General features: G+C 43.6%; 1 protein-coding gene across 1 annotated transcript in view; it reads left to right on the top strand.

Annotated features, from left to right (window-relative positions):
• LOC128822760 (ubiquitin-associated protein 1-like) overlaps nt 1–12,184 on the top strand; it is a 91,095-nt gene extending 78,911 nt beyond the window's left edge. The window contains exons 5-8 of the mRNA XM_054004567.1: nt 7,079–7,114; nt 7,532–7,729; nt 9,174–9,275; nt 11,714–12,184. Of these exons, the coding sequence (XP_053860542.1) occupies nt 7,079–7,114; nt 7,532–7,729; nt 9,174–9,275; nt 11,714–11,854 (477 nt within the window). The 3' untranslated portion in view covers nt 11,855–12,184. The remainder of the gene's footprint in view (nt 1–7,078; nt 7,115–7,531; nt 7,730–9,173; nt 9,276–11,713) is intronic.
• The last annotated feature ends 4,161 nt before the right edge of the window (nt 12,185–16,345 follow it).

Raw genomic sequence — 16,345 nt, 5'->3', positions numbered from 1 at the left:
CGGGGGATGCACGAGGATACATGGAACCGGTAAGCTAACAAAGACCAGAACCCCAAATCTGAACCCAAAACCCAGGATGCAACAATCTTAGGCAGATATGGGAGTAGGAATAACAGTTCTTTATTAGGGAAGAAAATAAAAATAAAATAAAAATGCAGTAATACAAAACAACACTGACAGAGTCAGATTATGACCTGACACCCTGTTGGTCAGGGTGTCGGTAGCAGTCCAGTTAAATGGTGGCTGCAGTCCTCCTGGAATGACAGATGTGGTTCTGTTGAAGCCACGATCTTGTAGAAGGGTGTAGTTTTCCTCTGGAGATCCAGTGGTGGTGCAGATGGGCCTGGTCTTCCTCTGGGAATCCAGTGGGAAAAGGCTACCTGTGGTGCTCCAAATCTCAGATTATATCCAGGTAGCAATGCTTGGCTCCACCTGGACAGAGCATCTTATAATGGGATGATGTAATTTTATCAGTCATGCAGTGAGACTCAATGGACCATTAAGAGAAGATATTTTCTGGAGGAAGGATTGGTTGTGGAAGAGATAAAGAAAACTGCCCCACCTGGTTTTAACAGGTGGTCCAATTAACAGAAGATAACTGCCCCACCTCTAACAGATGGCAATAGAATACACACCCCCAGCCACATCTTATATTTCTGTCCTAAGACAATTCCACAGTATTTACATAATGTGCAGGGTCCTACACTATCCAATACAAGCTCATTAACCATCCCACTCCTTCCCATTCTTTGATATAATACAGAGATATCATTCCCTTAGTCTGCAGGTCAGTACACTGCTGCTTTTAAGGCTTCTCTCCTCCATTGGTTCATGTGGTTCCTGTTTGTCCTGGTTTCAGCTGGAGTAGAGTTAATTTCTTCTCAGTAGCTGTTACAGTGCTGTGTTTTGGATTCAGAATGAGATTGGTGTTCATAACACAGCAGTGTTTTAGTTTATTGCTAAGTCATGTTTATCCTTAGTCAAGAACTTCTTTTTTCCTTGTCTCATGCTCTGCCAGTAAGGAGATTTGCAAAAGAAACTGGGAGGGAGCATAGCTGGGACAGGTAACTCAAACTGACCAAAGGGATATTCCAAACCTTAGAATGTCATGATCAGTATATAAACTGTGGGGTGTTACCCAGAAAGGCGGCCAATCTGGGTTCAGGAAGGAAGCGGGGGGGGGGGGGGTGTCTGGCATCGGTCAGCAGGTGTTAAGTAATTGCATTTTGCATCACTTGTTTTTTCCCTTTTTATTATCATTATCATCATTTGCCATTGTTGCTGTATTTTGCTTTATTTTCAATAATTAAACTGTTCTTTTCTCAACTTACAAGTTTTACTTTGATTCTTTTCCCCATTCCACTGGGGCCGAATGGGAGAGAGGGGGCTCGGGCGAGTGGCTGCATGGTGTTTAATTTCCAGCTGGGCTTAAACCATGACACCGTTATAGCAATTCCTGTAACATACAACTCAAATAATGTCTAGCAAAAATTTAAAGGTATATCTCCACCCCTGGTCCTTTTGGGCCAGATTATAGCGTTTAACATTGCAATGAACTCCCCTTGTTTCCAGCCTGGCTGCAACAAGGGGTTTCCTGCTAGAGTCCACCATTATTAGTCCCCATCATAGTCCTCCATGGCTGCAGGGGGACAGCTTCCTCACCATGGTCTTCACCATGGACTGCAAGGAATCCTTGTTTCCCCTGCTCCAGCATGGGGTCCCTCCCACGGGAGACAGTCCTCCACAAACTTCTCCAATATGCGTCCTTCCCATGAGCTGCAGTTCTTCACAAACTGCTCCAGTGTGGGTCCCTCATGGGCTCACAAATCCTGCCAGCAAACCTGCTCCAGTATGGGCTCTTCTCTCCACAGGTTCTGCCAGGAGCCTGCTCCAGTGCTGGCTTCTCACGGGATCACAGTCTCCTTTGGGTATCCACATACTCCTGTGTGAGGCTCCTCCACAGGCTGCAGGTGGACCTCTGTTCCTGTGTGGACTCATCCATAGGTCACAGTCCCTTCAACTCGAGTTCACACTGGAGTTCTAGCTTGTCCATTACAGCAGCAGTGCTCTGGCACATCACCATTACTGTTATCTAAACATTCCCAGGCACAATACAGTGAGGTGATGAGCCACACAGCACTACAGCAAGCAGTGGAATCAAAAACCAGCCACTAGTGAGCACTAGACTCTAATATAGTCAGGTAAGCAAGCCCATGGCAAGCACAGGAGCCTGCCAATTAATAAACAGCACTAACAGCTATAAATTTGTCCTAGCACATTCCAATCAAATCTGTTATCTTGAACCCTTTGATCCCCATGTTGAGTGCCAAAAAGGACTGCTGTGGTTTAACCCCAACCAGTAACCAAGCCCCACACAGCCGTTTGCTCATTCCCCTGCCAGCAGGATTGTGGGGAGAATTGGAAGGGTAAAAGCTAGAAAACTTGTGAGTTGAGATAGACAGTTTACTAGGGAAAGCAAAAGCTGTGTGCACAAGCCAAGCAACACAAGGAATTAATTCACTACTTCCCATGGGCAGGCAGGTGTTCAGCTATTTTACAGCTGTGAAATGCCACATAACAATTACTTGGGAATATAAATGCCATCACTCCAAATGTCTCCCCCTTTTCTCCTTCTTCTCCTGTCTTTATATACTGAGCATGATGTCATAGGGTATGGAATATCCCTTTTGTTGGTTGTGGTCAGATGTCCTAGCTGTGTCTCTTCACAACTTCTTGTCCATCCCCATCCTCCTCACTGGCAGGGTAGTACAAGAAGCAGAAAAGGCCTTGACACTGTGCAAACCCTGCTCAACAATAATAATAAAAACTCCCTCTATGTTATCAACAGTCTTTCCAGCACACAACCTTATACTAGGTACTGTGAAGAAAGCTAACAACTCCAGCCAAAACCAGCACATCAGTAAGCTTGTTATTTTTTTCCCCCAAAGAACCTAAGATCTGAACACCAGTACTCATGAAGCCTAGTGAAAGCTGTATGGTCAAATCCTCTAGCTGGCTCTAAAATAATCTGGTTGCTTCTGTCCAATATAAATGATGTTTCAGTGGTTCTGTGCCTTACTGACATACTACAGGGTTTTGTGACACTATGTTCTCTGAAACAAGTGACACTGCTGCTCTCCTCTCATCTCTTTTCAGACTTAGGTAAATGCATTATTGATTGCGAATTACAGTATTCTGACAACTAGTGTATTTTTCAGCACAGGAGAACAGCTGTTTATTGATCACTAGAACAAATTTAATACAGTAAACTTTGGCAGAAACAGCAGCATGCTGAGCAACTGCTCACTGTTACAGATCACAGGTTTGAGAGGTGACTATCATCGTATGTAGCTCAGAGGTAAAAACTTGAAGTATGACACGTCTCTAGGGGTTAATATGAAAATCACTTACGACTAGATGACCATATTTTCACTCTTGACTATTCAAATCGCTATGCTGGATTAGAACTTATTAATGAGTAAGAGTAAAGGTATATTTTCAAGAATGCTGTAAGGAAAGATACAAACTGATAAACAAACAAAAATAGTCTTATTAGGAGAAGTAATAAAGATCTTCATTTGAAACTGTTTCTACTTTGAAAGTAGCAAACCAAGAAATAGGTATGCCAACAGAACTAGACTTCAGAATGTACTTGTTTCATATTTCCACAATATGGTCCCAGTGTCTGGAAAAGGACAGCTGAGTTGCAAGAAATTGAATCACAGAATCATTTAGGTTGGAAAAGACCTTTAAGATCATTGAGTCCAACCTTTGACCAATCACCACCTTGTCAACTAGACCAGAGCACTGAGTGCCATGTCCAGTTCTTCCTTGGACATGATTTGTAAATGCAACAAAATTTTGAAATTGTAATTGAAGTAAATGTAACAGAAGTCCTCAGAATGTGAAAATGATAGAAGGAAGTCACAGTCATCTCTGTGACTGGGAGCAGAAGGGGCATGTCTCCCTTCAAGGTTACACAAGAATAAGCCTGTCCTTTTTAGAAAGCCTCAGAACAATTATATGTCCCAGTGTATTTCACAGTGGTTTTTATATAGAATTTTTTTTCTCAGAAGACTAGACATTGTAACTTTGGATTTGGAGTTTCCACTGGAGTTTATGCTTTACCAGTGAATTTAATCTAGGTTTCTTTGGATGGAAATAAACTTGTGATTTCTCTGAGACTGAATTGATTCTGTTATGGGTAGTCCCCTCTCCTCACTGTGCTTATGGTGGTTTTTTTTTTTTGTCTTGGTTGTTTGGTTTTGTTTGGTTTTTTTTTTTTTTTTTTGAAGCTCACTAATTTGCTTTTTGCAGCAATGGCAGAGGGGAGAAATGATTAGTGAAGTCAGCAGGTTGGAATTAAACAAAGCTGATCAGAGACCTGATTAGTATGATGCATTTAAAGAAATCTGGTTGCTGGAGAATGGAGCGCTCCTGGTAGACCATTCAGAATATATATTGCTGCAGTAGCATGATATATGCAGGCACACCAGCTGCAGACAGGGCTCCTGGCCTATAAAGTCCCTAAAAGTAGGCACAGTGTACAAGTACATAGTGAAAGCAATGTATGTTTGCTTTTTGAAAGGCACTGAAATGCAAGTTTGAGATGTAAGGGGGCATGACTGCTGAATGACCAGTCCTAGCTTTGTCCCCCGAAATTCCTTTAGCTGTTTCCCTCCTCCACTGGAAATCACTGACTTCAAAGACAGGTTGTTAAGCTCAAATACATTGAGAAAGAGGAGTTGGTCCTGGACTCTTGAATGTCTAGTCTCAGAAGCAGTCTTGGTTTTCCTGGATGCAGCATTGATAACAAAGCATCATCCTTCAGTTTGATAACCAGCTGATTTCAGGGCTACTCTAGAGCCACACTTCAGTGTATCCCATATTCCAGTGCTTTTTGCTTTGGCAAAAGTGTCTGGAGGAAGGGGGTGTGTGAAGAGCTTTGAACCTCTCTACTACCATGAGGAGAGGTTCTTGCACAAACCAGTCCATCAGACCAAACGTGATTTCTTGGGCTTTGTGTCCTAGAAGAGAAATTATTACCCTGGAGATAAAAATGGGTAGAAATGCAGAACAAGGTCTTCCCCCCCACACACACTTTTCTTCCATCCCCCAATAGATGGAATTTACCAAAATCCTAACATATAGTCTCAAAATTGTTTTTCTATGAATAGGTTTTTTTTTTTTTTTGTTGTTGTGGTGGTTTTTTGTTTGTTTGGGGTTTTTGTTTGTTTGTTTGATTTTTTCAGTTTGGGCCCAAAGAAGGCTTTTCTGAAAGATGTAGACAAGCTTTCAAGCAATCTATGTTGGCTTAAAAAGATATTAAAGAAAGGCAATAAACATAGGCCCTTGGTCCAAAGTAATTTCTTGCAGTCTTTTAAAATTTGATTTAAAATGCAGGAAGACTTTGAAATGGATAAATTGAAAAGGGCAGAGTTCTGACTTTGCACTGCTGTTGTCTTGGGTAAAGTAATATAAAGTGGAGGGTTGGTTCTGCCCTCTGGCAGCCTGGTTCTGCAGAAATGGAGCAGGTGTACAGCAAGGAACATTATCCAGCCTTGTTGGTGTACTGAGAATGGGACCAAGTTTTGGGCACTGGTAGAAAAATGGCATGCTCTTTTTAGCCAGTGTGCCATTTTGCTCATATATGGTGGTGGTATGGATAAGTGATTTAGGTCACTTAAAGAATCACCATCAAAAGTATTAGCAAAAGTGGTTTTAATATGAATTTATAAAAGTGTGATTTAACAAAGTTTGATGGCAAGGTTCACTCTATTACTTACTACATGGATGAAACATACAAAAGAAAATCAAGTTAGAATTGATTTAGAATCATTTACACAGAGACCGAAGATGCAAAAGGGTAAGAGAGACCCTCCTGTTGAGTCACAAGGTTCATAGTGGACCCCCTTGGTTTCTAAACTCCTGACAGAGCTTAGGTGCAACTAGGTCCAATTTTAGTATCAGGTTTGGAAAATGGTTTATGTCTAATGGAATTAGCTACATAGATTTCATTAGTATTAATTCAGCATACTATCAGTCACTTATCAAGGATCTGTTGTGAAATAAATGGTATCTCCACCTCAGGTAAAGAATCTCAAAAACTGAGAGACATCCCAGCTCAAGGGGAGAGTTACTGGTGTGCAGTCCAGTTGCAATTTAGAGAGAACTCAAATTGGACTCATCCAAAGATCTGTTGTTGATAAAAAGTGTCTTTGCCTCCAGGAGCAACCTTGAGAGGTGTCCCAGCTCAAGAGGAGATGACTGCCCTGCAGCCACGCTGCCTAGCAGGGAGAGCTCAAAGGTGGCTCACTTTGTCATATTTATGGGATAAAGTGGGTTGGCTTGTTGTCAAATTGCATATGATGGGAAAAGTACGCATGAAACTCCTTAAACCCACAACTTTCTTTGGTCCTTGATAAATGCATCTTGGAAAAATCACACACAATTCATGTGTTAATTGCACAATCATATTCCAAGCTCATATGCATCAGTGCTCTCTGCTCCTTTGTTTTTCATAGAACTACAGCTCAGACCTTTACCTCCTTTGGAGCCTGTATCAAACTACTGCAGGTTTAGTTAAGGGGGTTGAGTGCATCCATCACAGGTGTATGAAATGAAGTGCTTTGAGAGTAGAAAAGAGGTATGTGTTTCTCTTACTCCTCATGGTCAAAAAAAAAAAACATTAAGGGAAATCTCTAGGCAATGATTTTTAAATTATCACTATCATTCAGCCAGCATGTTACACTGAGCTTTGTGAACACACAGAAGTCACAGTGACAGAATAAAAAAGCTTACAATTATTATGAGAGAGGACACATCCTTCTTGCCATATAATCTGTTTTTATAGAGTGCTGAAAGAAGAAATTATCCTTATGGTGTCTATTCTATAACTTCACATAACTGTGTAATGTCTGCATCTTACATGTGGAAACCTGATCAGACCACAAGTCTCCCTAGTATAGTAGACTTCTTCCCAGATCTCTCCCATAAAACCCTTCCTCCCCAGCTGTAGTAAATTCTGTTCACTGGTGCATAATGTTTATAGTCATCTTATTTGTGTGTTGTCCAACAGGTGCACCTAGACTACAAGGAAACAAAAATACTTACGGTAAGTTCCCAAATACCTGTGTGCTTGCATTGGATCATGTTTCTGAAAATCTCCAGAAGTAGTATTCCATAGGTGATGAGTAAACTGAGGGTAAAGGAAGCAATCTGCATGCTTCTGCTGAGGTACAGGGTTTGACTATATCATATAGTTGGGCATGGAAAGGTTTTCATCCACTGGTGGGAGAGGATATATTGGAAAGATTCTGAGTTGTTGGTTGCTGTTTTGACGGTTAAAAAAGTATGGTGGGAATCAGACTGTGCACTGCTTGGTTTCATCCGAACAGTGAGTAACTTCCCAAGGGCAGTCTAGAAAGCCTCTTGGATTAATTATATGGGGTATCCTGGTTCTGCACTAGCCAGAAACAGGATGAGGGGATGCAAATGATCATCACCTCAGCCTCTGGATTTTCCCCTTTAGGTAACACACCAAAATTTCCCAGTGTCTAAAGTGCCCAATAATATCAGCTGCACAAAGCAGTCAGGTGACCCCACTTCTGAACTACAGCAGGCCCTCTCTGCTAGTGAGAGGCAGTGCATAGAGGCAGTTGTCAACATGGGATATGCGCCTGAGGACGTCCTGAAAGCCATGAAGAAGAAGGGGCAGAACATAGACCAGGTAAGAGCTTGTGCAGTGGGGAAGAAACCCTTGATTGGATACTGATTCTGCTGAGAAACAAACCTAGGTTTGCAAAATGTATAGGGGGAATATATTTATTCTAGCAAGGGGTTGCAGCCTGTAACTGCTGTGATGTTAACCACTAGAGAAGTTGTCAGCTGGTAATAAAGGCTCCCAAAACCAAAGAAAAGAGTGTCCACACTTGTTTCTGATGAGAAACTGAGTCAGCCACACCTGTGGGTGCTGGGTAGGAGCTGCATTGAGCTTGGGATGGGCCCTTAGCTCCATGTCAAGCTGGGAGAGGTACTGGGCCTTCCCGGAAGCCACAAAACCATACAAAGTAAGCTTAGCATGGCTCTATGACATGCTTAGTGCCATGTGACAAAAAACCAGCCAACTTCCCTTGTTCTGAGCATGGGTTGCAATGCTGATGTCTCTACTTGTAGAGAGATTTTGCCCCTGCAGGCTTACAACATCCCTGAAAGCCTCTTGCAAGGCACCACTGACCAACTTTCTTTTGTGTGCTGTGTTGCTTCCTGCCTCATGTGTTGCCTCAAGCACTTGCTAAAACCAGGTCATTGAACATTAAATGCTGCAGAGTGAAGTGTGGCTCTGTGTCTTGGATCCTCTTCAAACATTTTAAAGCAGGAAGAGTGTGGCCAAACTTTCTGTGTGGGAAACCCTTGGTGAACTGTGTGCAAAGCATTGCCTGGCAGGACTGTGCCTGTTGCCTGGGGGGGAGGAGCGTCCCAGTGACTCCTCTCGGAACTGATCTGCTTGCCCACTACCTACATATCGAGAGTGATTTAAGCTGTGTGCTGGAGTGAACTGTAGTATCAAATGAATAAAATGCCTCTAAGGATGGTGGTTTTAAATCCTGCTGTATTTGCAAGCTGTGTTCTTTTGTGGACCTAGCATTACCTATCAGACATTTCCCCCACCTCTCAAAATTGAGGACAGATAAGAAATTTGGCAGTGGTTTCTGTGCATGTGAGCTGGGATTTGCAGCTCACTCACTAGTATGCTGAGTTGATCTTTAAAGGCTGAATGCTTTCAGATTGCATTAGCTCTTGTGACTGGCTGAGAGGAAGCTAAAAGCTGAGACATCTTGACTGTTGAATCTACAGTTTCATCTTAAAAAACTTGTAGTATAAAAAGCACAGTTAAACTTCTAAAAAGTGGCTTGTGAGACTGCTCTGACTAGAGCAAATGATGTTCAGAGCTGGTGGGAGAACACAGGAGGACAAAAGGGCTCATCTGCTTTCTCTGAACAAGTTCTTGCATAAAGACTGTCTCAGATCTACTAGGAAGAATTTTATCTGAGTCCCTGGTGAAGCCTGGGGTAAAGTCATGCTGAGCCCCTCTGCATGTACAAAGACGGTATTCAGCCATGTGCTGCAGATGCTGCTCTGCAAGCTTAGTTTCTTTTCTTCATTCCCCACAGGTTTTGGATTACCTGTTTGTACATGGACAGCTTTGTGAGAAGGGCTTTGATCCACTTCTTGTTGAAGCAGCTTTGGAAATGTACCAGTGTTCAGAGGAGAAGGTGAGGACACAATGCGTGCAGGAATAGACAGAATGTGCAGTTCCTCTGGCTGATGTAATTCTGGCTTTTGTGGTAATGCCACCTTGTTTCCAAAACTGACTGCTGAAGGGCATTCCTGTTGTGATAAAGTGACTATGTGTTAAAGCATTAGAATTATACCATGTTCCTTTATCATTCTCACTTGCGTGCATTTTTATGGAGACAGGATTTTTTCAAGACCCTGCTTATTCTGGTTGCAATATTTTGAACCCAGAGTTCTCTTGTGGGTGAGGTGCTTGGTACAGAAACAGTTAATTTCAGAAGCAGCAAATTATCTTTCAAAACCTGCCAGCCTCCCCTGCCTGTGAATTTTTTTAATTGTTTGGCTGTTTTACAAGCACCAAAAGTACAGAGACAGGAGCAAGTAGCCAGCTCAGAAGGCAGCAGGATCTTTTAAAGTTTGGTTGTCTGTTGTGTGCCCAGTTATTTTATGAAATCTTTAGAGGTGCAACCCAACCCCCCAGATGCAGAATAATAGAATGGTTTGGGTTGGAAGGGACCATAAAGATCATCTAGTTCAAACCACTCCCCCTTCCCCCATAGGTAGGGACACCTGGAAGGTGCTCAAAGCCCCAACTTTTCTTGGCAACCTGTTCCAGTGTCTGACCACCTTCACAGTAAAACATTTCTTCCTAATATCTAGCACAAACCTACCCTCTTTCAGCTGAAAGCCATCCCCCCTTGTCCTATCACTCCATGCCCTTGTAAATAATCCTTTTCCAGCTCTCTTGTAGCCCCTTTAGGTACTTGAAGGCTGCGACAAAATCTCCCCAGAGCCTTGTCTTTTCAAGGCTGAGCAATCTCAACTCTCTCAGCCTGTCTTCATAGGAGAGATGCTCCACCCCTCTGATTATTTTCATGGCCTCCTCTGGACTCGTTCTAACAGGTCCACATCTTTCTTGTGCTTGGGACCCTAGATCTGGATGCAGTACTCCAGATGGAGTCTCACCAGAGCAGAGGGGGACAATCACCTCCCTTGACCTGCTGCTCACACTGCTTTTGATGCAACCCAGGATACACTTGGCTTTCTGAGGTGCAAGTGCACATTGCTGGGTTATGTCCAGCCTCTCATATACTAGCACCCCCAAGTCCTTCTCAGCAGAGCTGCTCTCAATATATTTATCCCCCAGCCTGGATTGATCCCAGTATTTGCCCTGACCCAGGTTCAGGACCTTGCACTTGGACTTGTTGAACTTCATGAGGTTTGTATGGGCCCACCTGTCAAGGTCCCTCTGGATGGCATCCCTTCCCTCCAGTGTGTCAACTGCACCACACAGCTTGGTCTCATCTACTGAGGGTGTGCTCAATCCCTGTCCATGCCACCAACAAAGATGTTAAACAGCACCGGTCCCAATACCAACCCCTGAAGAACACCACTCATCACTGGTCTCCACTTGGACATTGAGCCCTTGACTGCAACTCTTTGAGTGTGACCGTCCAGCCAAGTCCTTATGCACTGTGTGGTGCACCCTTTAAATCCATATCTCTCCAGTTTAGAGACAAGGATGTCATGTGGGACAGTGTCAAATGCTTTGCACAAGTCCAGGTAGATGATGTCAGCCACTACTGACGTCATATATATGCCTTCTTGCCTTTCTTGGACTTTGTGATGAGCTTGCAAACAGAGGAATGACAGTGTGAAGATGGGAGCAGTGATGTAGTTCAGTAAATGAATTTGCTACTGGCTTAACCCCAAAACTGGAAATGGCTAATCTCCTGATTGTCCATCTCAACCAATTTGATTTTGGTTTGATTTTGTCATCATTTGGCATCCCTTCCCCCAAAGTGGAGCAGAGGTCCTGTAAATTGCACAGGATTCATAAAAGTCTGATCAGTCATTCACTTCTTGTTACTTTATTTTTTTTTAAATTCGGGGAGGATTTGTTGTTTATGTTGGTAGTATTGTAAACAGTGTGTCCAATAGGATTTGTGCTAATCCCACAAGTTTGTCCTAGATCTGAATAGCCATTTGATAACAAGGGCTACTGTGCTGTTCCCAAAGTCAATGTAACTTTAAAAAAATTCAGATGCAACAGTAGTTAGTAGATGTGGGAGAGCAAGGTGACATTAATCAGTCTGTTAAGCCAGGCTGATAAATTTCCTACTGGGAGAGACACCCCTGCAGACTGAGTTTTGGTGCCCTTTGATGAAGAGGATTTTGGAAATGCAGGCCTGCAAACCCAGGGGACTGAAGGTGAGGCTCTGTGGGCTACTGCACCCAGAGCTCTGCCAACTGTGGTGTGAGCAGACTTTCTCCAACCATTGGAATGGGCTGTACTTGGGGTGTAGAAATCCACTCTATGGGGTGCCCAGTCACTGAAGACTGGCTGTGTGCTAAACCTCCACTGAGCACCGATGCTCTTTTCTCTTGCAAATAATGGACTATCTGTGTCTTTCAGATGACAGAGCTTCTCCAACTAATGAGTCAATTTAAAGAAATGGGTTTTGAACTAAAAGACATTAAGGAGGTCTTATTACTACATAACAATGACCAACAGAAGGCTTTGGAAGATTTGATGGCCCGTGCAGGAGCCAGCTGAAAACACAGTCCTGGATTCTCATCATGCAACAAAGCAAGACCAGGGTGACCTAATCTCAGCAAGGAGTTTGGCTTTTTTGCATATAAGGGAGAATGTCTGAGCAAGCCCATCCATGTGCATCACTCCAGCATTTCTCTTTCCACTGAGAGTCAACTTTCTTTTTTTAAATTAAATTTTAAAGTGTCCTTTCCTAAGTTTCCTTGTTTCCAGCTTGGCCACAGAGAGTTTACACTGTCCAGTCTCTACTGGAATTGTACATAGGTAGAGATGGTGTGGTTTCTCCCACTCACCTTTGCACTGGAGTTGAACAGAACATTGTTAGTTCTGAAATTAGGATGCTTTGGTTCTTTGAAGCTGCTTTCATGGTGTCTGCTTGTACTGAATTACTTGATTGTATCATAGTCCAGATTAACTGGTTAAATTTGACCTTTAGTGCAATGGAGTTTTATTTTTTTGGGGGAAAATTAGTCTGCAACTTAGTAAAACACTGTTTCAGAAACTGTTGCTATGCATAAAGAGAGAGCCTATTCCTCTTGGGTTTTTTTACCCATGAATCCAACACTTCTGCCAGACATGAGCGTTCAATGCTGAGTGATCTGTAAATTCCCTTGAAACAGGTAAGTTGTGAATTCTATCTGGACCTGCAACTTATGTTGTTTTTTGAACCTGAAGGCAGAGAGCTGGAGATTAGTATTCTTAAGCCCCCAGGTTTGTAGGATATTTAAGACAATGATCTGCTAGGAAATCAGTTCTATTTTTGTTTTAAATGATACTCAGTGTGATGCAGGAGGTTCCTTTTCAAGCACTTTAAAAGAGATATACTCACTGTATTAGTTCCATTTCTCACACTGCTATAGAATTGCATAATAGCATAGAAATTGCATAATAGACTAGAAATCAGCTTTTGGGTTGGTTTTGATAGTTGAAGTTCTAAGTACTTAAAATATCAACAGTCTTGAGGAATCTTTAAAGTAATTCACTAAATATTTTTATTCTGCCAAAGAAAAACGAACAAAATCCTCAATATAACTCCCAGTGTCATGGTTCTCATCTCTCATGCTCTTTGGCTTCAACAAATGAACAACTTGCTGGATTCTGCCTGCTCCTATAGGCACACGTGCACACTGCGTGTTGGGCAGAACAACCAGAGGTCTCCAGGCAGACGGCTGCAGTGGTGCAAAAGCCACGCCTAGGGATCCAAACTAGTGTTACGGCATGGAGCTGGGAGCATTGAGAACTTAGACAGGGAAAAATGACTTGTCTCATTTCCTCAGTTTAAGTTTTTCAGTAGGAGGTTTTAGCTCATCAGGACCCTGAAGGAGATGACATGTGTCTCTATTATGTTGGTAACTTTATATGACCAAAACATGTAATTTGGGTCCAGTGTTAACTCCTGGAGTTGTCTGTGAGGTTCTCAACTACATTAATTACCTTTCCTTAAAACAAAATGATACTGAGAAAATATGTACCTCCACATCTAGGAAGTGTGGAGATATGAATGATGAATAGGACCAGGACAAACTGCCTTGCACATATCCCATAGTATTGAGCTTCACCAGCTTCTATTAGTGGGACTGAAATTAAGACTTATCTAAGGAGGACATTCAGCAGCTGGTGGATCAGCAGCTGCTGCCTCTGTGGGTACAGGTAAAGCAGTTGTCCAGCTTTCCTTCCCAGGTGAGAAATGTGACAGTTGGAAGTGAAGAAATGGGGTTCCTGATTAATCAGAAAAGCTGGAAAACAAAACTTGAACTGCTTTACTGTCACTGCTGAGAGCATTCAGTTGTGTTACTTGTTTCAGTTTTCTCACAATTAATATCCAAACAAATCTGTCTGGTACTAGACAATCTTGAAAAGGCAAGAAGTCTTGCCAGCAAAGAAACAACTATTTAGACCAAACTTCTGAATAAAATCATCTCTTCAGTTGTGTTAATGCGTGTTGTTTTTCTGGTCTCCCCACTACAGTAACCACTCTGCTTATGGAGACTGTTGTAGAGGTGAGAGCAGAGGTGAAGATGGAAACTGATACCTGTAAAGCTGGTGGTCTCCTTCCAAAAAGATGTATCCCTCTGTGTCTTCCCTGATGACACTGCTCTTGCTTTGTCAGTGAGGTTTTTGGATTTACATCTGTATTAGGTTTGCATGGCCAGGTTTTGGTAGAAGAGGGGCTACGGGCATGGCTTCTGTAAGAAGATGCCAAAATCTTACCTCATGTCCCATAGAGCCAATGCCAGCTGGTTCCAAGATGTGCCCATTGCTGTCCAAAGCTGAGTCAATTTGGAATGGTGATAACTTCTGTGATAGCATATTTGGAAAGGGGAAAAAACTGGAAGAGCATCCAAAAAAGAGTTGAGAATATTTGTGCAAACTCTGCAGACACCAAGGTCAGTAAAGAAGGAGGGGGAGGAGGTCTATTGGTGTTACTAATATTGAGAACGGGACGTGCCTTGGCTTGTCTGGCCCCTGCTGCTGGACCAAATAGTGGCAACTGTGGTGTTTCACCCCAGAGACACTTCTGGATAGCTGGATGTTGCAGCTGGGCGCATGGAGAAAAATCCAGGCATGCCGGAGCTCAGGTGGTGGCGGGATGGAGCTTCCTTTCGCAGAGGGTCCGCTCCTCAGGTTTCCCTCTGCCGGAGAAGCCTTTAAGGCTATGGTGAAGGAAAGGAGCCTGTTCTGATGGAGGGTTTTAATCCAGAGCTTTTATTCTGGCCCACAGGTCTCTGAATCCAGTCACAGCTCCACCAGAACTCCCGGACCGCGTGGTTCCCCTCTCTTTTACCTGGGGGAGGGGAGGGGGGAAGGGCTATGGAGCCCACCAACCAGGTACAGGAGAGGAGGTCTCAAGGGACAAAGGACACCTGAATGGCCTAATGCCCCCCTGGGGGTGGAGGGCATCTTTTGAATCTGCCCAATCACTCCACGCACTTCCGGAATGCCAGGAGTGACAGTGCTGGCAGGGGTCAGGGTGGGGAAAGGAGGAATGATTGACACACCTGGGAGGACATCTTCAGGGGAGGAACCAGGGTTCGGAGGTAAACCATGAAGGCACACCGCAACATCTCACCCTTGTTTTGTTTAAAATGAAGAGAACTGGGTTTGGGGGGCAGAATGCTTGCCAAACCATGGTTGGTAAGTTGGTTCCTCTCCTTCAGGATGGTCAGTATTTTCAACTGAGGCTTCCAGGTCATCCATTGGAGCACTAGGGGCTTCCAAATGGTATACTTCAGGAGGGGAAGATGAGCTTGAAATTAACTTGTAAACCATGTGCTTTATTAGCCCAAAAACAATGCTAGCAAGTACAATAACAATATGTAGAATAAACAGCACTAAAACCACAGTTTTCAGAATAGATCCCAACCAGCCCAAGAGTCCCCAGCCCTTGAACAGTCCACTCAGCCAGTTGTCTGTTTCTCTCTTGATGCCGTTCACCATGGTTTTCATATTGTCGATTGTGGCATGGACGTTCTCTGCTTTCGATGACAAGTTGAGGCAGCAGAGACCTTCAAATTCTTCACAGCGATGGTTGTGCAGGAGGAGCAGATAGTCTATGGCCACCCTGTTTTGAATGGTGGCTTGCCTGGTAATTTCCTCGTCTGATAAGAGGTCACTCAGGGCAGTAGAAGTGAGATTTGCCTGTTTTGCAACCCAACCTTCCAATCGGCCTAATTCTCCCATGCTTTTTGCTGCTGAGATCCATGGCAGAAGGACTGTAATTGCAGTGGCCTTAAATCTTGACCAGTGAACAATGTCTGAATTACAGTCTGTGTCTAATTGCCTTAGGTCCCTTTTTTGGACAGCCAATTTATGCGTATTATTTTTTATTTGCCATTGCATTAGATTTGTTCGATTTGGGGTAAACAGGCTCAGCTTGCCAAAGGTGCGTGGACCTCTGAGCAGACGAGGGGGGAAGGCCTGCCCATGCTCCATACATTTGCTTTGGACTGAGGGACTATCCAGAAGATCGCTGGTGGAATGATCGCGAGTAGGATGAGGAGCAGACTCAGTCTCTCATGGTGTCTCGAGACTGCACACAAACCGCGGGATCTAAACCGGTAAACGGAAACTTAAGATAGAAATATATTACAAGCTATTCCAGATAGGAGGTGTAAATGGAATTTCTTCCAGGGAACACGCACAGCGTCTCCTCCTCCGGGCAGCACTAGCAACCTGGGGCGCTTCTGTAGGCTTCCCTGAGACCTTGGGGATGTAGGGCCTTACCCATTGGGATGGAACCCACTTTAAACCAGAGGGGGTGAACACGCAGGCGTATCCACGTCCCCATGTAACTAATTTGTAAGGTCCCACTGTCTTCCAAGTCTCAGGGTCCTTTACTGAGACTGGAGGCTTTTCTTTCACTGACATCTGACTGTTCCCCCCAAAGTGGCGTACAATGGGCAGACTCAGGTTGTCAAAAGAACAGTTCAGAAAATTAATTGTGAACAGTGCTCTGGACAACCAGATGTGGGGAGGTTCCACTTTCAAGACCTG

The sequence above is a fragment of the Vidua macroura genome (genome assembly GCF_024509145.1).
Source record: "Vidua macroura isolate BioBank_ID:100142 chromosome W unlocalized genomic scaffold, ASM2450914v1 whyW_random_scaffold_68, whole genome shotgun sequence".
NCBI lineage: Eukaryota > Metazoa > Chordata > Aves > Passeriformes > Viduidae > Vidua > Vidua macroura.
The sequence above is the reverse complement of the archived record's forward strand: the minus strand, read 5'-3'. Positions and strand labels throughout refer to the sequence as shown.